This window comes from Archocentrus centrarchus, chromosome 1 (assembly GCF_007364275.1).
Source record: "Archocentrus centrarchus isolate MPI-CPG fArcCen1 chromosome 1, fArcCen1, whole genome shotgun sequence".
Lineage (NCBI taxonomy): Eukaryota > Metazoa > Chordata > Actinopteri > Cichliformes > Cichlidae > Archocentrus > Archocentrus centrarchus.
Window position 1 is genome coordinate 26,463,866 of NC_044346.1, and position 24,278 is coordinate 26,488,143.

A 24,278-nucleotide genomic window follows, 5' to 3' on the forward strand; every position below is an offset into this window, starting at 1 on the left:
GTAGCGAGGGATTACTGTACTACACAAGAGGTTCCTTACTTCATTTTAATTTACATTTTTTTTAAATGAGTTAAATAAGAGTTTCATTTGAACTTTTAATAGTTTTAGTGTTAGTTGTTTTTTTTTTTTCAGTCATAGCATTTGTTGAGACAGATTGGAGAAGGTCTAGTTTTTATTTTTATTTATTAACTGTAGTATTTTTTTTTTTTAGATTTTTAAGTACATTTAACTTGGTTCACACTCTTCAGATTAATCAGTCTTAAACTGTCAAAAGTGATAATGCTTCTTGATGCTTGGAAGTGAACCTGCATATTTTATTCATAGCATGTTGTCTGTGTTGTACAGGATCAAAAGAGCAGTCTACAATAAGCACAGTTTCATGAGTTCTCACTGCAGCATTGGAGGCATTGGGGCGCGCAGTCAGACAGCAGTGGCAGCAGCAGTTTTTTTTCCCTGCGGACTCCTCCTTACCCGACATACGCAGCGATAGAACTTGATGTGCTGTCTAGAGCTCGAGTTCAGGGTCTCATTCTCTCACCGGAGCTCAGCGTAGGTCCTGAGGCTCAATGCAGCTTTGTGTCTGAAATGGCCCGCTCTGTCTAACTACGAGAAAACGCAAACAATCTAATACGCTCCAAGGAAACTCTGTCAGACTTCGATATAGATGCAGGAGCTGAATGCAAACAAGAAGATGACTCTCTGTGCATTATACCAGCAGGCACAGAAAACCTCCGGTGCTTAGCCAAATTTCTATTCTCAGAAAAGGCCTCGCAAATCATTCTTTGATATGCCGACAGCAGCAACCACATCTAGACCATTTAGCCTGTAGAGCAGCTGCTTCACCTAAGAGTAAGTGGTTAAAAAAAGTGGTTGTGGGTTTTTTTTAAAAGGTTAGAAACATTTGCATTTTTCCATACAGCAGCAGCACACAACGTTTCCTATATATAGCTTTTTTTCTACTTTTTCTACTTTCTAATATCTTGCTTTGCTCTCTTGTCTAATGAGTTTATGTAAAACTCACTAATAGTTGCATGAAGTAAACAGTTGAACAAAAGGCCAGCTTGGATAATGTTAATTAAAAATCTTACTTGTAGTTTGTTTTCTTGCAGCAGCCTAACCTCCTTTCCTAAAAGGCCTAAAATACACATATGGAATGCAAATTATTCCACAGAGAGACAGACAGTTATTACATCCTCTTTCTCCTTTCACAATCTTTCTCGCTCATACACAGCTCATTTATCTCTTAGCTCGGGTACTGTATGGACAGCTGCATAATATACATTGCAGGGTGATTTCAATTCAAACCTCAGTGTCGTAAACTCTCTGCCTTCCTTAATATAGATTTACAGAAGGCTAACCACAGCCACCTCCTCCTGCTGCTCTGCCTTCCACACCCTTTGTGGTTCTGGCTCAGCAGAAATTTGCTTGTGTGCTTGAGGAGCTTCAGCTCTTTGATTTACAGACCGCTTTAAGAGTTATCACCTCAGTGCAGTTAAGTGCTCCTGCAGTTAGATCCAGTGAGACAAAATGTGGTTTCTTTTAAAGGCACAGCCTGTGATTCAATTTGAAACAGAAAGTCTTAACCTAAAATTTCACTCTAAAATTGGCTGTCAGGGCCTTTCATGCATGCATGCATTATTGTTTTCTGAAACCTGGAAAATTTAATATCATGGGTTTGTACAAACAGGCGATAAAGCTGGGTATACACTGTGCTGATAAAAGATGACCAACATGATAGATATCTTTGGTTTGACGGTTCACCCTCTCCTGGGCGAGGTTGATCTAACGATCACCTGGGAAAAATCCAGACAATGCCAGAAATTTGGAAAGAAACTACATAGGCTGCTAACCAGCCTATGGGAAAGCAGCACAAAATGGTGCGATTATCAATGTCATACCAACACAAACAATAACAAACTCAGACAGAATGTATAGAAGAAGAATATGCAAAACAGAGTGTTTGGAATTCCAACAAAAAAGAAAATCAAGTTTAGTTTTGGCATCAGAAACATATGCATGATATGTCATTTAGTTGTTAATGTGCCCTGGAGACTGAACTGAGGCCGTGATGTAGCTCACAGTTCAGCTGGTATAATTCATGCTGTTTCTATGCATTAAACTTCAAGTCACATGACACCTCGAAACAAACATTTAATTTATAAAAAACAAAAATGAAAATTAATCTAAACAACTACTAATAGCACCTTAAGTATCCCTTTTTGCTTTTCCTAAACCATGTTATTTTAAAATGTATAACAGTACAAGAGCATAAAAATAATTGAAGTCTTCAAAATGTTATCCAAAAAAAAAAATGTTATCCAAGTACAGAAGTATGTGATCAGCACATGTATCAAACATAAAATATTAAATTAGAAGAAAGATGTTTATATAGTTATAGCTTTGTGTTCATAAAAACAGGGCACTAGTTTCATTTTTATGTTGTGCTACATTCATAAATTTTTGCTAATTAACCTTTATAAATTAATCTTTACAGACAGATAATATAAAGTCTGTCATTACATTCATTGTACCTGCGTGATACTTTCTAGTGTATTTGAAACATTTCCCTCAGCTTTCATCACTAAAGTGGGTACAACTTTTGTTATTCCTCATGTTTTGGTGGGCTAATTTACTAACAAGATTATTCATAATTCATGAGATTCACATTAGAGAATAGCTGACATTTAAATAATTTGACTTGATGCATCTGTCACATTAGGCAAGGCTGAAAGAGCACAAGTATTGTGTCAAATACAGTACGAAATACATGTTAATCCAGTAATCTCTTAAATGTGGAAACTGGATTCCCTCCTAATGGGTGTTGTCAAGGCTTAGAGTGCAAATCTCCACTGAGCAACAGGCAGAAGTGGAAGCACACTCTCTGGTGCATCTGTCTTTCCTTCCTTCTGTCTTTCCTTCTAACATGCTCTGGAGGTGACTTTTGTGCATTAATATTGGACTTCTGTAGGTGTAGCTGCCAACAAAGGTCATGTCATGTTGCCTGTGGTTTTATTGGGTCTTTTGTCAGTTAATTTATCATCTAGGAAAGACATAAATGTCCACATCTCTTGCTTTAAATTATAACTTGTTTTGTTTTTCTTTACTTGGCTACTTGTAATCACTCATCATATTTTCCTATATGTGATTTAGACTTAAAGCAAAATGTATTCTGATGTCTCTTCTTTCTTCAAATCCCCAGTTTTCATTCAATTTTGACAGTTTGACTGGTCCCATCTGCAAAGTTATGCCGGCTGAGGTGTGAGATGTGGACTCAACTAAGCGTAATGAAAGCCCAGCACTTTTTTTTTTTTTTTTGCATTTTTCATCAAGATTGCAACATCATAATTTCTTAATCAGACGGTTGATGCTTTGTCATACTTCGCTGCTGATGAGCAACTGAAATAGCAGGAACAATTGACTGACGAATGTGCAAGTCATCACTATTAGTCAGAGTGAGTCGTAGAGCAATGATCACACTCCGGATAGAAACAGTGACCATGTAAGGTCATAGAAATAATGAAGATGCCACATGCTGAAATTCCCTGTGTCCCATCCTAAATACAAGCAAATAAAAACACTGAATTAACAGAATGCAGTTTTGGAACTTGGAACAAAAAGCCAGACAGTTTCACACAGAAAAACTGGAATAAGTGCTTTTGAAGTTTACCGTGAAACATTCATGTCTGTGTCTGGTTGATACAAGCTGATGTACAAAAACCAAAAAGAAAGCTGTCTATTCTCAGACTCTATATGCACCCGGAAAGCTACTATAAGGAACCTTCCCAGAAATGTTTTTTTTATTTTAAACAGCTCCTGGATTTTCCCTTTCATTTAGGTTGTTATTTCCTGTGGCGAATACCTCGGCAGTGATTATTCCATTAAGATCTGGGACGGTTCCCATGCTGTTGGTTTGAAGAGAGCAGATGAGACGTCTGTAATCACAGATCAAGTAAACGTAGTTGAGATGCAGAGCTTTGTTCCTGCTAGTTTCCTGTCATTTTTCATCTTGATTATTGTTTGTGAGGTTACTTTCTGATTTGCACAGTTCACTTCATCACCTCATCCAAGACAGTAACTTTTTTTTTTCTCCCACCAATCTTTAAATCTGTGTAGTCATGCCAGTTTGGTTTCTTCTGTAAGTGTTAGTCATATTTTTTATTTTTTTGAAAAGACGCTGATTAGCATTTATGTCAGCAGGGCTTCCGTCAGGACTTCACCTATCAAAAACAAACAAACCAACCTGACACTTATCTTACACCAGATTGCAAAAAAGCTTTTCTGTACAGTTCTTTGCATCTTTTATTAGATGCATGCCATGTTGCTGCTGCAGCAGAGTTAATGATAGAGGAGGAAACCCGGAGCGTGGACAGACAGACGAGAAGATAGTGTCCTCTGGAATGTTTTGAGAAGGGGAGGGGTGCCACACAGGAAGTGGCATAGGACTGGGTTTATCCAGCAAGGACTGCTGTGTGGGTGTTGGGACACAAACACACACACACACACACACACACACACAAAGCAAGGTCAGGGCATTCGGTGCCAGCTGTCGTGCAGCTGATTCATGAGGGCACTTTCTTGTCTTTCCCTCAGGAGTCCAGTCGCCATGATTCTGAGATTACTGAATCTAAATGACACAAGGAAATGTGACGTTAATGTTCTGCAGCTATAAAGAAGACTTAACCTACCTTTCTTGTATGCCAGTTTATGGACTGATATTATTATGTATAGTTACATACAGGTTTTGCCCGCCGTTACTTGAGGGACCTTCCACAAACCCAAGAAAATTTTTATATATATATATATATATATATATATATATATATATATATATATATATATATATATATATATATATATATATATATATATATATATAATGTGCTCTTATTTAGTTTCAGCTCACTGTGCTTTCATTTAGTCGCACTACTTTCTCGCTCTCAATGCTCTCAATTGCTTTGTGTCTGTGTCTTTTTTACCTTCTGCTCCACTGCATGTGTAAACGCTCTTCCCTTCCCAGATACATGGAACAGAACCAAGCAGAACCCAGTGAAGTGAAGATAACATTCATTAGTTTAGATTATGTTACTGTAAGTGAAATAAAACTTCCCCAGCAAGTCTGAATTTGTCTAAGATAATGTGGGAGAATAAGAGCAAAGTGTTGCTGTTCCTGGATCCATCCATGCCACAAAGCATCGGGTCAGGGGAAACCCACCTGAGTCCACCTGAGTTGCATTTAGGCTCTGCCTTGGCCACTGGAGCTGAATGTGCCAACTCAAGACAATGCTTACAATTCCACCAAGTGTGCCGTGGCTCATTTCAGAAGTGACCCAGAAGCCGCTTTCCGCTCCACATCACTCAGACTGGGTCTGAGTGATGTGGAAGTCAAAAGGAGTCAGGAAGTCAAAAGGAGAATAGAGAATCTGGTTGATTAACAAAATAGAAGAAACTGTGCGTGCAGTCTGGGGTGAGTCTTCAGGAATTCTTGAAATGAAGGATAAGGTTATTATTGTTAACTAACACAAAACTAGAAACTGAAACGAGTTCTTTTGGTTTACTGAAATTAAAGTAAAACAGACTTCTTGGAAACAAAAAGAGAAGTATCTAAAATTATGTTGCATACTTAAAAAAATGAATTAAGGTGAAAATATACAGGAAATCATGTCACATTACTTCCTACATAAAGTCCATAGTTTTTAGAGCCCTGCTGACCTTAAACTGAAAGCAGTAGTGGGGAGAGTGTGGGTGGACCCCTTTTAATGGATAAAGTGAACTTTTAATTGTAGCTAAAATACTTACCGTATTTTTCGGACTATACGTCGCTCCGGAGTATAGGTCGCACCAGCCAAAAAATGCATAATAAAGAAGAAAAAACATATATAGGTCGCACTGGACTATAAGTCGCACTTTTTTTTGGGGGGGGGGGGGGGGGGGGGGGGGGGTGATAGAATCCGAGACTCAGAGCACAAATTCCATCTTGTACGGCAATTTAAAATAATAATGGATTAAAGAACAGGACGAACACGGTTACACCTACGTTATGCTAACGTAGCACATTCAGCTACATGACGCACAACGAACACGTGTTCGGTATTGTAACGTTGTAAACACACTTCCAAAGTCGGCGATATTCACAACAAAGGTCGTCTTTATTAACAGAAAAACGGCTGCTGTAGGCCACAGCCACACCAACCACAACTACAACAGCGGAACAGCAACACACACACAGGCAAGCTCTCGGTCTTTTTCTCTCTCTCCATGCTGCCTTCACGAACCTCCCGAACAGTCCGAAATCCCACAACATCAACACGCTCTCTAACTAAGAGAATCGCTACAGTATGTTAACGTAACATTAAGTTATTCAGATAACCATAGCATAAAGAACATACTAACAAGTTAACCAAACCATCAATCCATTGAATTCTTCATCCTCGGTGTCACTTCTAAACAATTCCGTACACTCCGTAGACGAAGCGCCGCTTCCTCTTCTGTGTCGCGTTAGTCAGACTCGTCGTCAGCTGCAGTTCCAATTATTCCAGCCTTTCTGAATCCCAACAGGATGGTTTGTCACTGAAGCCCATGTTTTCTTGATCCATCCAATGACTTCCAGGAAAGTTGGGTGGCGCATTCTCCCAGTTGCCGTTAAGCTGTGCTCTCCATCCATCATCCACTGCGCCCACAGGTTACGCAAGACTGCCTTAAAGCTGCAGTTCACGGAGATGTCAAGTGGCTGGAGTATTTTGGTTCATGTGTTATAAATGTCACATATACGTCGCTCCGGAGTATAGGTCGCACCCCCAGCCAAACTATGAAAAAAAGTGCGACTTATACTCCGGAAAATACGGTAATGTGTTTAATATCACTCACTTTAGGGATTTGGCATGTTGAGTTATTATATTGTGATTTAAATGTTGTGCCACTTTTATTTTTCCTTTATTTACTGTTCCCTATTGAGTTATACCAAACAGCATTTATAAATGAGAGGGGAAAAGGACATTAAATCCAATAAGCAAATGAAATCAGGTATGTCCACTGGCTGTAAAGCAATAAGCAAAGATCATGTTTAGAAACCCCTCTCTGGTTTATTTGATCCAACAGAACTACCAAGTCCAGCTTCCAGAATTACCAATTGAATCCACAAATGCTTCATTATTACTTAGATTTTCCTAATAAACTGGCAACAGAATGTATAAGGTTATGGCAGCCTTTCAGTTCAGGATTATTGGAAAACAAAAAGCCTAAACCACTGAAGAGTTCACCTCAGGCCAAATTGTTAAGTTGTCATAACATGGGAACATTTATCCCACCGGTTTTTCTGCATTCCAGCAGAATCACTGTGTAACCTGGTGTCCATTAAAACCCAACCTGTCATTTAGGATTTCACCAGTTAGACACACTCATCACCAAAGCATTTGGAGTTGTTTCCACCTATTGTTGCTCATTTATCATCTGTGAGACACGTTTGGATGAAAATCCAGTCAGCTGTAATACGTGTGATGATTCTCCATGAGGAATATCACTGCAGGGTTTTTGGATATTGAGCTGTGGCATGACACAAAAACTATTTTATTGGATCGTGCTATTTTTAGCAGTTTACTTTTTTGTACCTATCTGTAAAAGGATCCCTCAGCTGCGGCTTGTCAAATGTAGCAGATAACTTCTGCAGAGCTTCTTTCTCCTTTTATTTTAAATATTTCCCACCTGACCTCTCACAAAAACACATTGAAGGGAGAGGAGGAAAGAGATGGGGGGAGAAAAGGTAGTTTGCTCCAAATTTGTAGGGTGGTAAGAAATTTTGTTTCTGTAATTTTCTAAAGCATTTGACATATCATGATATCATCTTTCATTTCTCAGAACTTGTGGCTCATATTGTACTTTTATTTCAGTGTTTTTACAGTCTTGTCTCACATATTAAATAATATTAATTTTTTAGATAAAATGGACCTATTATGTTAATTTCCTGCTCTGTTAGAGTAGCTTTGTGTGATTCTAATTGTTAAAATAGCCCTTGTTCATTTTATACAGGGTCAGTCAGTTCAGCCTCTATCTGAAACAAGCCGTTTTACCTTTCTTCCATTTAATTCAGCTTTCTTCTAACTGGTTGCCCCTAATAAGCATAAGATGTGAACTGCAGGTAGACGCTGCTGCTTTGATTAGTCAGTCTGTATGAAGGACGTCCCCTCTTGCTTACATCATAAGGATTCAAGAGTTTTAAAAAAGAGTGCTTAGAGCAGTCTGAAGTCTGAGCTTTTGGCCCACACTTGTACAAATACTGACCTAATTATTTGAAACTTTACCATGTTTAATATGAGCATCTACCATTTTAACATTTTTTAAATGACAGAAAATTAAGCTTGCATTCTTTAATTTTTAAGCTCCCTCACACCACCTCATCTTCTTCAGTGTTTTAAAAAGATTTGAGATCTGTGTTTGTAAGATCTGTGTAAACCTCTGATATCTGTTTCAAATCCTAATTTGCATCCACCCCGCAGTTAAAAATTTAGCAAAGAGCTTGCCGCTGCTGCGCACATTCATCTTGAGATGCAGACTGTGTAGTAAGACTAATTTAGTGTGAGTGTGTGTCTGTGTCTGTCTGTGTGCAAAGCCACTGACCTTTGTTTCTGCTTGCGTCCACAAATTTTCTGTCAGTTCTGTGCACAAAGTCACTTTATCAGTGGGTTTTTTAATAAATCAGCTGTGTTTTGTAGTAGCTGTGGGTATATTATTCTGTAAGTAATAACAGCAAAAGATTAAATACATTATAGCACATTTACCACATTATAAAAATACACTAAAAATGCAACATCAGCTGATGCAGCACAAATACCAAAACATGCATGCATCAGCCAAAGATCAATTCACACGATCACTTTAATGTGCAGAACAAAGCTACAGCATTGTTTCTGTTGCTGAAAGCATTATCATGACCTTTTATCCCATGGCCTAGGTGTGCAATTCAGGCTGGTACTCTATTGGTTCCTTCCTGTTGTGAAATTAATTAAATATTTTAGTAGTAACAATCATTTGGCCCCTCCATCCTCTCCCTTACATGAGACCAAAGCTGGTTGGGAGCGATAAGGCTCCTGTTTGTGTGTACATCCAAATATCCAAATATATCGACACACAGATTCCCAGGTGTCCTGGCTTCTGGCTTTTCTGATGTAGCAACATTTACTGTTGTGTCTTTTGTGTATTTCAACAGAAACTACTTGCTCTCTTGGTACAAAGTGTGTACCCTTACTGAAATGTTGTCTAAATGCTAAAGGTTCTAGGTGACCTTATTATTAACCAACTGCATGCAAATTTGGGTTGCAGCTTGGCACACATTACCCTGATTAACTTTGCTTCTTGTCTGCATAAAAATTAATACATATATTAGGCATGGCAGCATGGTGGTGCTGTGGTTAGCACTGTTGCCTCACAGCAAGAAGGTCCTGTGGGTTCAAATCCACCTTGGCCATGGCCTTTCTGTGTGGAGTTTGCATGTTTTCTCCAGGTATTCTGGTTTCCTCCCGCAGTCCAAAAGCATGCATTTAGTGGGGTTAGGTTAATTAGTGATTCTAAATTACCCATAGGTATGAATGTGAGTGTGAATGGTTGTCTGTCTCTCTGTGTTAGCTCTGTGACCAGCTGGTGATCTATCCAGGGTGTACCCTGCCTCTTGCCCTATAACAGCTCCAGCCCCCTGAGACCCTGAAAAGAATAAGCAGAAAGAAATGGATGGAAAAATATCTCCATCTTTTTTCTTTTTTTTTTGCTTTACTACTTTTTTGGCTACCTTTTCCCTCAAAATTATTGTTATATTAATATTCATAACCATTTTTTTTTAATGGCACCGCAGAACACAGAATCATCGTCCTGCCAGGCCATCCTCCCACTGATCCTGAAGGGACAGAAAATACTAAAGGAAACAAGGGGAGGATTATGGTTGTCTATCAAAGATAGATATAACAGAGGGTTCCCAACTTCTGCAGTATGAAAAATATTCAGACAAAAAGACAAGCACTTTCTTTAAAGTGTTTCTCAAAACAGTGGTCATAGCAGTCAAGTTTCAGTTTCTCATTAACATTTTGTGGTGTATCTTCAAACTTGTACACAATCTGATTGTATTTGCACATTTATTTATTTGTCACATTTTCTTTCCTCTCCGTTGTAGGAGTGTTGATGAGCCAAAGGTCCCGCCCGTGTCGGATGATGCTGTTAGTGAACCCGCAGAGTGGGAAAGGACAGGCACTGACGCTGTACAACAACCACGTTCAGCGGATGCTGAACGAAGCCGGCATCGTACACACTCTGGTTATCACAGGTGAGTCACAGGCATGTGTTCTGCGCTAAATTTTGTTGGATTTTTCAATAGACGTTTATTAAAAAGTATTTTGGTTTGAGTTATTGAGAGAAGAAGAATTTTAATTAAATCTACAACAAATTAATGTACGTATGAAGTGAAAAAGTGTGAATCCTTTGACAGCAGAGCTGTATGAATAGTGCTGCACACAAACAAAACAAAACAGTCAAGCTTTTTATTCTCAAAGAATGAAACAATTGTGACTACCGTATTTTCCGGACTATAGAGCGCACCATACTATAAGCCGCACCTACAAATTTTTTGGAAAAAACTGGAAACGTACATATATAAGCCGCACCGGGCTATAAGCCGCTGGTATCTCCGCCGCTCTCGGTTTTCCACAATTACTCGGCACTCAGCAGAGGGGGACAGACAACCCCAAATTTGAGTTATAACAAGTCAATTCACCATTGATTCGTTCACGCCGAGCTTACGTGCAGCGGCTCTATTTCCCTCCTGTAGTGCCAGGTCGATAGCCCTCAACTTAAAAGCGGCATCATAGGAAGTTCTTTTTGTGGTTTCCATGATGAGGGAGTTTGAAAAAAATCTCTTTTGTGCCTGCTGCTAGCACTTGTTGGCGCTTTCTTCTTTGATTTCCAACTTTGACGTCCCATGATTCATATCCTGCTAAAGAGCCCCCTGGTGGTTAAAGAAAAATCCACAGAAACGCCGCACCGGGCTATAAGCCGCATGGTTCAAAACGTGGGAAAAAAGTAGCGGCTTATAGTCCGAAAAATACGGTAATTCATTCAAAGCCTGCAAAGGTTTGAAAATGTAAATTAATATTCACACTTTGCTATTTTTTTTTTTGTTATCCTCATTTGGAAAACGAGACAGACGCTTGATTTGTGCATGATGCATTCATGAGTATCTGACTTTCAAGATAAACTAGTAATATTTAATGAATCCATCCGAGGAGGAAAAAGTCCTTGAGCAAGATCTCTATTTGCTATACAGCACTGAAAGAAATCATCTATAATACATAAATCAAATCAAGTCATCTTCCTGAGATATTTGAATTGCTGGCTCAGTTGATTGATTGCTTAATTAGCAGCTGAATAAAAAGACCTTGAATTGACAAAAAGAAAAGTTTCATCTGCAGTGTGTTACAGTGAAGCTAAAAGGTTCATGGTCAGCTGGTGCCTTTCAGTATGGAGTTGCATGTTTTAATTCAGCCACACTGGAGGCTTTTCGAGCATGAACAGCCTGTTTAAGGTCATGCCAAAGCATCTTAATAAGATTTCATCTGGTCTTTGACTTGGCCACTCCAAGCTCTTCATTTTATTTTTCTTGAGCCATTCAAAAGTGGAATTAGTAGAGTGTTTCAGATCATTGTCATTATCATTGAGAGCAGAATTCATGGTTGTATCAATTACGGCAAGTCGTCCAGGTCCTGAAGCAGCAAAGCAGCCCCATCACACTACCACCACCATGTTTGACTGTTAGTATGATGTTCTCTCTGTGAAATGTTGTGTTAGTTTTATGCCAGATGTAACAAGACTCAAACCTTCCAGAAAGTTAAACTTCTATTTTGTCAGTCTACAGATCATTTTCCCAAGAATTTTGGGAATCATCACGATCTTTTTTGGCAAATGTGAGATGAGCTTTTGTGTTCTCTTTAGTCAGCAGTGGATTTCTCCTTGGAACTTTCCCATGGATGCCGTTTTCCATTTGCAGGGAGGCAAAGCTTCTGAGTAAGGCCAGTAGCGAACAATTATGTTGATGCGGCCAAAAAAGTCACAATGGCACATAAAATGTTCATCCTAAGAGACATTACAGTAACTAATTCTTAAAGTAAAATCTGTCAGTGTCTTTAAAAACAAAGGACAAGCATGCTTATGGCATCTCTTAACTGATTTTGGGCTTAGACTGCAGGCTTTTTAACTAAAAACTGCTTAGGTGTAGCCAGAGAAACAGCTTTAACAAGTTTAAAAGACAAGTTGATGTTTAAGGTTTGTGGTGAAATCACAGAGGGAACATGTGAGTGGTCATAATAGGATTTCCAGGGAGTACTCTAAAAATAGCAGATGCACTGAAATCGGTCCAGCAGTGGGCAGGATGATGATCTTAAACAGGCAAGGTTTGTAAGTTTTATGAGTGTATTTCTGTAACTTTTTAATCACACTTCATGACACAGCCTCGCATACCTCCCACTAGCATGGCCGTAAAAGACAGTCGATGGTAAAACCAACCAACACACACAGTCATACACACAGCACAGCACAGGCCAAAATACTGGCACCTGGCACCCTACTTTTCTTTCCCTCTCTGTCTGCGTATCCTCTTCTTGTTTTCATGCTGTTGTCATCATTATGTTGACCAACTGCCTCTGAGCCGTAAGCATGCTGTGCTGTTATGTAATAAACTTGTGCACACACAGTCAAATACACATATGGATAAACACACGTCCATCATAAACACACATTCCACACAAAATCCACTTTAGCTCTGATTTGCTTTGATATAATCTCACAGGACCCAATTCTGACATGTTCCTAGGCATCTCTGTAATCTACTCTGGATAGTAATGATCATATAGTGCATTATTAGAAACTTATTTAATACCGTATCATGACAGACAGTTCATCAGCAGTTAGGATTTCGATGCTTTCAAAAATCATTCTATGGATTTTTTTTCTTTCTGTGTCATTTTGAGTTTTGCCCTCTGTCTGTGTTTGTTCATAAATCAGTGCGGTGTCAGTTAACAGACAAAAAAATATTGTTTTCATCACAGTTGGAGGTGCACAGAGAAAGAAAAGGAGGGCAGACAGAGAGCGAATCATAGTCAGGAAAAAAGAAGAAGAAATCCTCTGACTGGTGCTGTGCAGAGAATGTCGAAAAGACTAAAAGAGATGTACTTTTAGACAAGTTAATCCCAGAGAACAAATAAGAATAGATTAATCCTCAAATCTACATCTATGCAACAGTATGACCACTGAAAGAAGAGCTTGATTACAACAGTGATGGACAATCTGATCAACTTCTGAAAAATATTTTTCTCTAATCCCTCCCAAATGGCCCCGAATGATGCCTCAAGTACTAAATATCTCCAACAGGCATGTTCAGAGATGTACGGAGCAGGTGATTAAAGACAAAATGTTTTGGTGAAAATCCATTTGAATAGATTAATAAACTTGCTGTTGTAGTATTTGTAGGCTCCAGTTCAGTTTATTTGTGTACTTGGAGAACCTTTTATTTTTCAGCAGGTGAATATAAAAACAGTCTGAGTGTCAAACTCTGAGCATACTTAATTCTGCACGCTAAAGGTGGAACATCCAGCAGGTGTAACAGTGACCAAAACAGGTGTAACAGTGACCAAAACAGTTATATCAGAAATAAAGCTTAACAGACAGCTCTGTGCATCATGACGTTCACAGAGTCAGAGTCCTTCTAGAAACAAGTAATCCCACTCAGCAACCATCTTTTTAACACCTCCAGGCAGTTATCATTGGACTAGTTCTTATGTAGCGCTTTTCTACTCAGTCTGAGCACTCAAAGCGCTTTTTGCCACTCTCACTTTCTAAGAGCATGTATAGCTGTTCCCATGTGCTAGAGGCATCTGTACGCAGCATATGGCTGGAAGCGTTTGTGGATGCTCTTGTATGCGGATGCTAACAAAAGTGGACAGACTCTATTGAATCCTGCTGTGTGGCAGCTGTGGGCACTGCCAGGGGTGGACGATGCATGAAGGATGAGTGCACTGCTGTGGGGGTCCGGTGTAGAGGAGAGAGTGTGCTGATCTGTGTGTGGTTATGTTCTTGTTAGTGCACATGTAAAGAAGGCCCGCTGATTCCTCACAGGCACCCTAAGATGACTGTCAGACAATATTAATTAAACAATGTCATGCGTTTCTGCTCAGACTCATAAACTCAATAGAGATTACAAATATCTACCAGAAGAGACGGATATTCCCTGAAACTGTGTTGCTGTGATGTTCCTTTTTCTGTCTTTCTTGTTCAGTCTTTTGTTCTTTCATTTATGACAACACTCTTCATGTTCTTTTGAAATGCGCTGTACATCTTGGAGCACTGTTCTCTGCTGTGGCCCATGTTAGGATGTTTAAAACATTTATTGCATGAACACTAGAAGAAAGGGCAACAAGAGAGCAGGAATCTTCCTATATCCCACAAAATTTTGAAAGGAAACTGTTTAAAAATACAACATAATCCTGTTTAAACAGGAATCCAGGAAATCACATTGGAGCCATGTAATAAAGCTGCACAAAACAAGTGACATTTTGACAGCTGCTGCAGACAACTTTCCTCAGTAATGGCTCAAAATAGTAAGGAGACATTGATCTCAAATGCCATAAATCCTGGGAGATAACACAGCACATCCAGGCACAAAATTGTCTGGGTAGTGATGCTTAAAGCGATGCCGCCAATTTTACACATGAAGATACAAATTGCAGCAGTCACAAAGATGGAAATTTACAGATGTGGGTATTTACCAGGCAGAAAAGATATTTACTGGCTCACGTCATCAAAATGTAACTGTCCACATTTTGTGATGACTCAAAGTAGAGATCAGAAATTAAGATATTTTATTCCTTTAACCAGAACCTATTATGCTCATTTTCAGCTCTATTTTTTATTGGTCCAATATTTTTCTGCCACTAATGGAATTTTGTTTTGTTTTTTAACAATGACAAAAAAATCTGAATCCTCTCTGTTGTTTTGACACTGATAATGGAACAGTAAAAGCTGTGCTGGTACAGTCTGTCACTTTCATGGAATAACATTTAGCAAACATTTTTGAATCCACCATGACCATCCTTGCATCCACTGTCTGAAACAAATTATCGTAGTACATTTTCTCCTCCCTTTGAGCCAACTTTCTTCTGTGGCTGCCCATTTATCAGCAGGTATGTGCTTCTCTCTGACATCATAAACATCCAAAAGTAGAAAAAACTGCTGGAAACATAAAACAAGAAAAAGCATGATGGGTCCCTTTTTAATTTTGGCCATTATTAATTGTTTTACAGTTTATAAAACAGACTGGAACTTGCATAGGGTTTTTCTATTCTTACTGAGCACTCAAAGCATTTTTAGACTACAAGCCAAATTCACACACACATTCATACAGCACTTAATTATTTTATCCCTTTAAGCACCTTTAACCGGGTTCCATAACTCGCCTGGGTACACTTTGGCATTAAGACTGAAGGAGCTGGGCATCGAGCTGATGACCAATTAGTAGACGATTCGTTCTATCTCCTGAGCCACAGCCAATCCAATAGTATGAGTCTGTCAATCTAAGTGACAGTCTTAGATTGACAGTGACAGTTCTTTACTGAGTTTACTCTGAAATTCAGTTAAAAAAAAAATCACCTTTCACCTTTGTGACTTTGTTGTAAAATATTTGGTTTCTTACTTTGGGTCACTGGAAACAAGCAGAAAAGATATATTTCCAGACTCTACCGTTCTTCGGGATAATCACTTTTAGGTTTTGAGAGCTGGGGAGCCAGTGCAGATAATGATTGTGGATTGGCTTGTTTAATTTGGAGGTTACCACCTCACCACCTTATAGTTGTAGCTTGGTGTAAAGGAACTTAGGGTCCAACTTGTAAAGTAGCTTCACTGTTACTCCGATGAGGTACTTTTTCCTCTGGCAAACCACAAAGAGGGCGGTGGTGTTTGAACTCCTGTTGGCTGATCATGGTTGAGGCTGAACCGAGGGCAGGAAGAGTCTGTCAGTGCTGCGCAACCTTTGGCACAACCCATTCGAGTCTCCATGGATCCATGATGAGGGGTGTTTCTGTTACTGCAAATACATCCTCAGACAGAAGTGCTGGGTCAGTGGAGTTAAAAAGACCTGCTTCAGTGGCAATTTCTGCAATTGTTGCAGAGTGGCATGAATTTTAGAAAGACTTGTGCATTTGTGTGATGTTGTTCAGCAGTGAACGAGGCTGTGGAATCACACAACTACAAAAAAATATGTTTTCTGTAGACACATGCCAAATGCCTGGCTGTTTTAATGGCAACTAATTATCATCTGATGTACAAGTTATTCTCAGGGACAGTTTTTCCTTCAGAAAGAACTCAATTACAAGTGGGGATGTTGCTATACTGTGCTTAAAAACACAAAACTTCATAAAAATAAGTCATTATAAGTCAGTGTTACTCCACAAATTGAACACAGTCGCCACTTGTGTGTCTGTGAGAGAGAGACTGTAAGGCACTGAGTGTGTATGTGTGCATATTCAAAGTTTGTGTGATACACCATCAGACCGCTCCCGGCAGCTGAGTAAGCTGTCACAGTGTTTAGTGTTTCCTGCTGTATCAACACACACACACACACACACATTCACTATGCGGTTCTGTTTAACTGTCATCACCTGCTGTCATGTTGGTGGACGAATGCAGCTGCTTAAAGAGAGCTGCAGGCAGAATACATGTGAAAAGCAAGGTGGAGATTCATTAAGCTGCCTTTAGTTGGAAGATTAAGGTCGGCAGGAGGACGAGGTTTCCTGTTACCCTACATGGACTTAAATCATCACAACAAAGGATTTTGAAATCTGAAAACTATAATGTAATTCAGTGAGCCTGTCCTCTCAAAAAGAATGGCATTTAAGGAAGTGTACCCAAACAAGATTGGTTTATTTTCAAGTAGCTGCAGCTGTTAAGGACCTTTACAGGAGCTGATGCTACAGATGGACCAGTCAGTCAGCTGGTGACAGGATTTTACTCTAAGCCAGTCGGCTAAGACTGATGATAAAATCCTTATAGAGGCAAATCTCACCACTCGTCAGCCATCATAGTAACGCCTGTGGGCAGTTATTTGGACCCCTGCCTAAATGAATGTGGAGTGTCACAACTCTTAATTTCAGTATTCAAAGTTACCTAAAAACTGCATGTATTGTGTTGATGACCAAATGATTAAAATAAAAAGTTTCAAGAGTTTGTTGCACTCAAAACATATTTATACCCAAAATGCTGACTTTAAGTAATTTGATTACATCTAGATTTTCCATGTAATTCTGTTACACAAGTACAATATAAAATAAAATTTACTGGATTGGTATGCATTCAGTTTATACCAAGAATATTTTCCTTAATGATTAATTATTTGAATAGATAAACCTTTGATTTTTATATATAACAGTTGCATTTTACTCAAAATTAGTGCTTCATGTTTGAGGACAAAGTAATTTTGTTAAATGTGACAGCATGCAGTGTAGACATGCAAGTCACACAGCACATTGACTTCTGCAACAGTATTTTCTGTGAAACCAAATGTATTTTATAATGTGCTGTAATTGTATCTGTCTTCATCATAATCCTAACGCAGTAGCCAGTAATCTTCTGTTGTAGCCATCTGCCGCCCTCGTTTTCACAGCTCTGCCAATCTGTGTAGAGACGCAGTTCCAAAGTCAGTCAAATGTTGTTCAACATTCAACATGAAATTGCAGTTGGTACGTTGCTTTCAATACCAGTTCAAAGCCAGAATCATGAACTTGCAACAGTACTTGCTTTTGTGTCCTCCACTGCAGCAACTACTCTAAAAATCATAACAAGCACCGTGTGGATTATCTCCATCCCCTAATAGCTTAACTGATGCAGGGAGCTATTCTTCAGCCACACTGCAGTGTCGCTGCTCTGCAGCTTTGTTGCTGATTGGAGCCTTTTAAACCTTTTTTTGGTGTTCAGGTTCTGCATAGATACGCAAATATGATGTGACTGGACTGATAAGGAGGAATCAGTTCCTTCATTCTGCGGATTTTAGGGAAGAAGAAGCAAGAAGAGAGAAAGAGAAATCAGATCTCTCACTAGAGGACCGTGTGTGTGTGTGTGTGTGTGTCAACAAACAAAGACTATTGCAGTGTTTAAGGGGTGGCTGTAGCTCAGTAGGTAGAGCAGGTCACCTACTGATCGGAAGGTCAGGGGTTCGATTCCTGGCTACTCCAGGCTACATGCCAATGTATCCTTGGGCAAGATACTTAACCCCAAGTTGCTCTCCGACCGTTCCGTCGGAGTGTGAATGTGTGTGGATGTTATATAATTAAAAAGCTCTTAGCTTAGTTAATATGGAAGTGCTTGTATGAATGGGTGTGCATGGGTAAATGTAAAAAACGTGTTGTATAAGCGCTTTGAGTGCTCTGACTGAGTAGAAAAGCGGTATATAAGAACTAGGCCATTCTATTGGCTGAGTTGCTGCTCTTTGCTGCTTTTCAAGTTGTTGACAGGTGTCAACAAATATGTAGCTAAGACATTGAATTGATGGGTATCTGGAACTTGCAAGGTGTAGATAAAACTAAGAAGGTCAAAACTGACTTGTAGAAACTCCATAAAATTATATTTTATGTAACAATACAGTAGAATGTTAACTTTTACCCCTATTGCGTACTGGTGCATTTTTATGCATTTATTTCTGTGTTATAAATTATAAATAACCAATGACCAGATTCATCAGTAGTGAAAATGATTAGTTTCATGATAAACTTTTAGTGGAGAGCTCCACAGAAACCAGTTTAACCAGTCTGGAAACATACCAGCCTGGGCCACAGCATTGCATGCACAGCATGCACATACCTGTGGTTGAGTGATCACATGCAATATGCAGTTTTAGCCAAACAATAGCTATCATTTGGAATTACATTCTAGCAAATAACTGTAGCAGGAGGTCTGTCCTTTTTTATTCCTGTGTACAAAAATCTGCACAAGAGGACTCTGAATCATGGCTCTGATCCCCTTAAGTTTTCTTTCTACAAAAATTATTTCAGCTTCTGCTTGTTATGCTATGTACTAATTTGTTTTCAGAGCTGTCGAAATGTAGCCTGGCTCCAAAAAGGCACTAAGACAGAACTGGCCCTCCACCAGCACCAGCACTGGAGGTGCATTAGTGGAAAAGTGGTATGCGTCCAGCCTTTATGCTAAGCTTAACTAACCAGATGCTGAATAAGAGCAGTATCTGGCTTCTGTGTTCCTTTAAAAAAACATATTTAGCCAAACAGTGTGTTTTGCCCTGTGGTATTAAAAAATAAAAGATGTTCTTAATAGCTTTTGTCAGTATGAAATATAACCACTGCAATGAAAACTTAATACTAAATACCAACCTGTACTTTTAGTGGAGATACAGATATAGAGAGAAATCCAGTGACATTATTTTAATAACCATCATCTTTTTTGTCATCCTCATGCAGCCTGTTTTTTATCAAAATGGGTCATCATTACCTTCATGTTTTGTGTGTTGGGGGGGGGTCAAACCTCATGGCACTCCTGCCTTTTACCTTCACAAAGTTGACAAAGACACTCAACAGGAGACTTTGACAGAGAGAGAGAGAGATGCAAAGAATCTCTACAAGGGCAAACAAGCGAGACAAGGATATTCAAAATCCTGATTTTTAAATAAACCCCACAAGGCTTCTGCAAGAAAATGTTAAAACGTGACAGCTTTACAAACATGAAACCTTCCAACTACTCATGGCTAAGAACGATTTAGGAAAGTTCAGTCTTTGACAAGGATGTGCTTCCCCTCGTATATTCATCTGTGGTGCTGAACTAAAATTCTATGATTCCAGTTTTGTTGCTGTGATGAAGGCCACAGAGCGTTTGTTGACATGTCCAGAATAAATTGGCTAAACTGATATTTGTCATTTTTGTCATTTTTTTTTCTGAAGTTTTATGAAAGTAGGTATTTGTACCTCCTTTGTACCTCTGTGGATTTTTTTTGTCTCATTTTAAAGTCTAAGCTTTTATCACAAATAGAAAAACTTTAGCCCTGTGTCATTCAAGCAGCTGGTCCAGTAACAACAGACGCACATCAGATTGTTCAACCTTGGACTAATTTGACAGAGTGCTCTGAGTAATTTAGCTCTCTCAATGTAATTGGCGCTGTGCCAGACACTTCATTTAAGACCATATATCAACTTTCCCTCCCACGGTGATACTTTAATTTGTAAACCGACAGGGAAGTAGAGGAAGATTAAAATGAAGGAGGAATCTACTCAGACTGCCTCAGATGTCCATGTTTGTGTCATGTTGCTCTATCCTTTGACTGTGCACACATGGTTGTGCTTTCCAGATGTAACACAAGTATCCAAACCTCTATGAGTGCCAACCATGACCTTCTCTGAGTGAAGCTGCCCTCCTTTTAAGATTCCTTTGCAGGAAAGACAAACCTGCATGAGTCAACATGCTTTACATATTTTGTCTGTTTGTTTTGCAGAGTGGCAGAATCACGCCCGGGAGATGGTGAGAGAGGCCGACCTGTCGCAGTGGGATGCTTTAGTCATCATGTCAGGAGATGGACTTCTCTATGAAGTAAAGACAGACATGCCTGCACTATATTCATAACCAAGAACACAACTGTGGGATGTTCAGTGGTCTTCAATGAAGAAACAATAATTTTTTGTAAAGACTTGGGTATTTTCTGACATTTAATAACTAGAAATGTAAGTGGCCGATCAAAAAAGAAAAGCATCAGTTGCAGCCTGGCCACTGCTGCTCACAGACAAATAGAAACAGCAGTCAGCTACTCTACCTGTCAAATTTAATAAAAATGATTATTTACATAAGTCAAATGAGTGATTACAATTGAGGAAACACAACAGTTTACTCTCTTTGTGGACACATGACTAGAGTATTAGCAATGTAAAGTAATACTGTACAAAAGTTTGTACTTCAGGGCTTGATGCTGACTAACAGAGCCTGACCAATACTGGACTTTTGGAGCTGATGACAATTTTGAGGGAGTAAGAAAGTATTTTTACATGTACCTATAGTACTGTATATTACAGTTGAAAAGGGGAAATGATGGGTTATTGTTTATTAACTGCCCACCAAAGTATTTCATACAATAGTTAGCAACTTGGGTGACACAGTGTTGCAGTGGTTAGCCTCACAGCAACAGAGGGTTCTTAGTTTGAACCCGTCATGTTCTCCTTGTGCCTGCATGGATTTTTTTAAGGTACTCTGGCTTCCTCCCACAGTCCAGAGACATGCATGTTAGATTTATTGGTGATTCTAAAATGTCTATAGGTGTGAATAGGAGCATAAATTGTACCACCCCCCTGTCCGGGGGTGTACCCCACTTTCGCCCCCCCATGATCCTGAGTTGGACAAGTGACTAAGAAGATGGATGGATGGATGGATGGATGGATGGATGGATGGATGGATGGATTGGTGCTTAGCAACACCATTCAACTCTGCACTGAGTCTGCTAAACTGTGATGCTGGATGTGCTGGAGACTTTGCTGAGAGTACTGTACACAGTGTAGTCAGACCTCCTTCGGCATTGAAATCAGTGCAAAAAATGTGCACCAGGAGCTTCATGAATTAGATTTCCATGGCCGAGGTGCAATGTGTAGGTGGATCAGTAATTTTGTCCATATAGTGTACAGTATATCTGTCACTGGCTAGCTGACACAGTAAATTGGTTGGGGCACCTTTTTTGAAACTGTATTTTCTCTGTGTATCAGGTGATAAATGGTCTGCTGGAAAGGTCAGATTGGGAGGAGGCCATCCGGATACCATTGGGTATCCTTCCTGGTGGATCTGGCAACGCATTGGCTGCATCCATACATCATTACTCTGGGTGAGGCCCACACACAAATCAGTCATCAGCACTCTCTCAAAACCTTCAACCTTTTTTTTTTTTTTGGTCTTAGACTATGGGACGAATAAAATAAAACTCAATAAGATGTTTTTTTAGAAATAAAGCTGTTTTGTTATTGCTATTTTAAAGATAAGTTATAAATAACCAATGACCAGATTCATTCAGTAGTGAAAATGATTAGTTTCATGATAAACCTTTAGTGTAGAGCGCCACAGAAACCACTTTAATCAGTCTGGAAACATACCGACCTGGGCCACAGCATTACACTGAGTCTGGATCAGTGGAGGCTGTAGAAGTACTGATGTTTCTCAGTTTCTTATCAGTCATATAACAACAGTTTTTTTTTTTTTTCCTGCTCCAGTGTAAAATGTTGTGGATGCCAGATGTTACAAAAATAAATATGATGTATTTATTTGCATTATCACTGCAGATAAATGTACTCTCTTCTTCTGAATTAATTTTTAATGACTCATTCATATGAGTTATTGTTTAGAGATCATTCAGCCAGAACACAACAGAAAAGATGAGTTAGAGAATAGAAAGAATGGGATGATTTTTAAATATCAAACCATATATCAGCTAATAGTAAATTAACAGCAGTCTAATCATTTGTCTGTCCTCAGCTGGTGTCGGCATATGTATTAGCCCATATTAATGTTTTAAGGCTCATGTAGCAGAAGCTACTACCAAATACCATTCATTCTTAAAAAGAAAGACTAGTGACATCGTTGTGGTTTATGAACTACAGTGTCATCAGTTTGGATCTGAAACCTTTACTATCCTATCCAATCCAATCCAACTTTATTTATAGAGCACTCTGAATGACAGCAATAAAATACAACGCAGATAATAAACAAAAAGGAAAAGAACTTAAAAAAATAACAGTAACCATTAAACAATAATATGTACAAAAAAATGTGAAATAAAGTGAAAAGAATAAGATGAAAAAAAGTGACCAAAAATGACTAAAAATGACTAGAAACTAATATTCATTTTGAAATGCCTTATAGATAAGGTGCGTTTTTAAGTAAGACTTAAAAACCTCTAGTGTTGGGGCCAGCCTAACATGGAGGGGCAACTCATTCTATAATTTTGGGGCTTGGTTGCCCCAGTGTTTCAGTCTCAACATGGGGACAGCAAGAAGTAACCGGTCAGGCGATCTGAGAGACCTTTGAGGGGTGCATATGTCTAAGAGATCTGCCAAGTGTGTGGGAGCCAAGCCGCTCAAAACTTTTAAGGCAAACAACAAAATTTTAAAATTAATTCTAAAATAGACAGGCAACCGGTGTAGAGAAGCAAGAACAGGGGTATTGTGCTCACATTTACATGTTCCTGTCAGCAGACAAGCAGCAGCATTCTGGACCATTTGTAAGTGCGACAATGAAGCCTGGTCAATGCCAACATAAAGTGCATTACATTCAAGGCAAGTGGTCACAAATGTATGCAGGACTCTCTAAATCTCAAAAAGATATAAAAGCCTTGACTTTGGAGAGCTGCCTCAGCTGAAAAAAGCCATTTCTCACCACTGTATTTATCTCGTCCATTTTAAGAGCTGTGTCCATTTTAACCCCAAGGTTGGTCACAACTGGATGGAAGTGGACCCAAATCAGACAGTGGAACACCTGGGCCACTTGGCCCAATTATAATGACCTCTGTTTTATTTTCAATAAAATTGTAAGAAATTCAGAGCCAGCCACACTCTGATATCCTTAAGATATTCTAACAAAGGTCTGAGGGAGTTAGGGTCATTGCGTTTCAGTGGTAAGTAAATCTGACAGTCATCTGCATAAGAATGAAATGGGACATTGTGTTTTTTGATAACATAGACAAGAGGAAGTAAACAAATATTAAAATGAAGGGGCTCGAGGATGGATCCTTGGGGTACACCACATGGCAGGGAGGCAGATGACGAACAAAATTTACCCACAGCGACAGAAAAACTTCTGTCAGTCAGATATGACTTGAACCACTCCAAGGCAGTATCGCTAATGCTAACATTTACTACATCGAGGGTCAAGGATATCGTTATGGTCCTTGAGGGCTACACTAAATATAACATCAAAACACAAAAAGATTTAGAAGTCCAGAATAAAATATTAGCATAAAAACTTATTTAAAAGACCAGTGGCAGCCGATGTTATGCAGTCCTTTTTGTTTCTGAATTATCTGTGTAGTAATAATGATAATAGTAAGAAAATACATTGCTCATTTGTGTTGGGGATTTTTGCCTTCTGTGTTTTTAATTGGTCAGTTTGCAGTTACCTAAACCATTTAATGTTTACACTACAAAATTTACTCATTGCCCTCATATGCTCGGCCAGTGGCTCCTAATTCTTCTTCATGTGTCAGGACTCAGTGTAGTCTGTCAGGGATTCATATT

The 24,278-nt window shown here is 39.1% G+C and overlaps 1 protein-coding gene across 1 annotated transcript in view; it reads left to right on the forward strand.

The window, feature by feature from the left end:
- The window catches only part of LOC115778662 (sphingosine kinase 1-like), a 47,475-nt gene that overhangs the window by 11,608 nt on the left and 11,589 nt on the right, over nucleotides 1-24,278 (forward strand). The window contains exons 2-4 of the mRNA XM_030726868.1: nucleotides 10,154-10,303; nucleotides 20,510-20,604; nucleotides 21,762-21,877. Coding sequence (XP_030582728.1) covers nucleotides 10,154-10,303; nucleotides 20,510-20,604; nucleotides 21,762-21,877 — 361 coding nt within the window. The remainder of the gene's footprint in view (nucleotides 1-10,153; nucleotides 10,304-20,509; nucleotides 20,605-21,761; nucleotides 21,878-24,278) is intronic.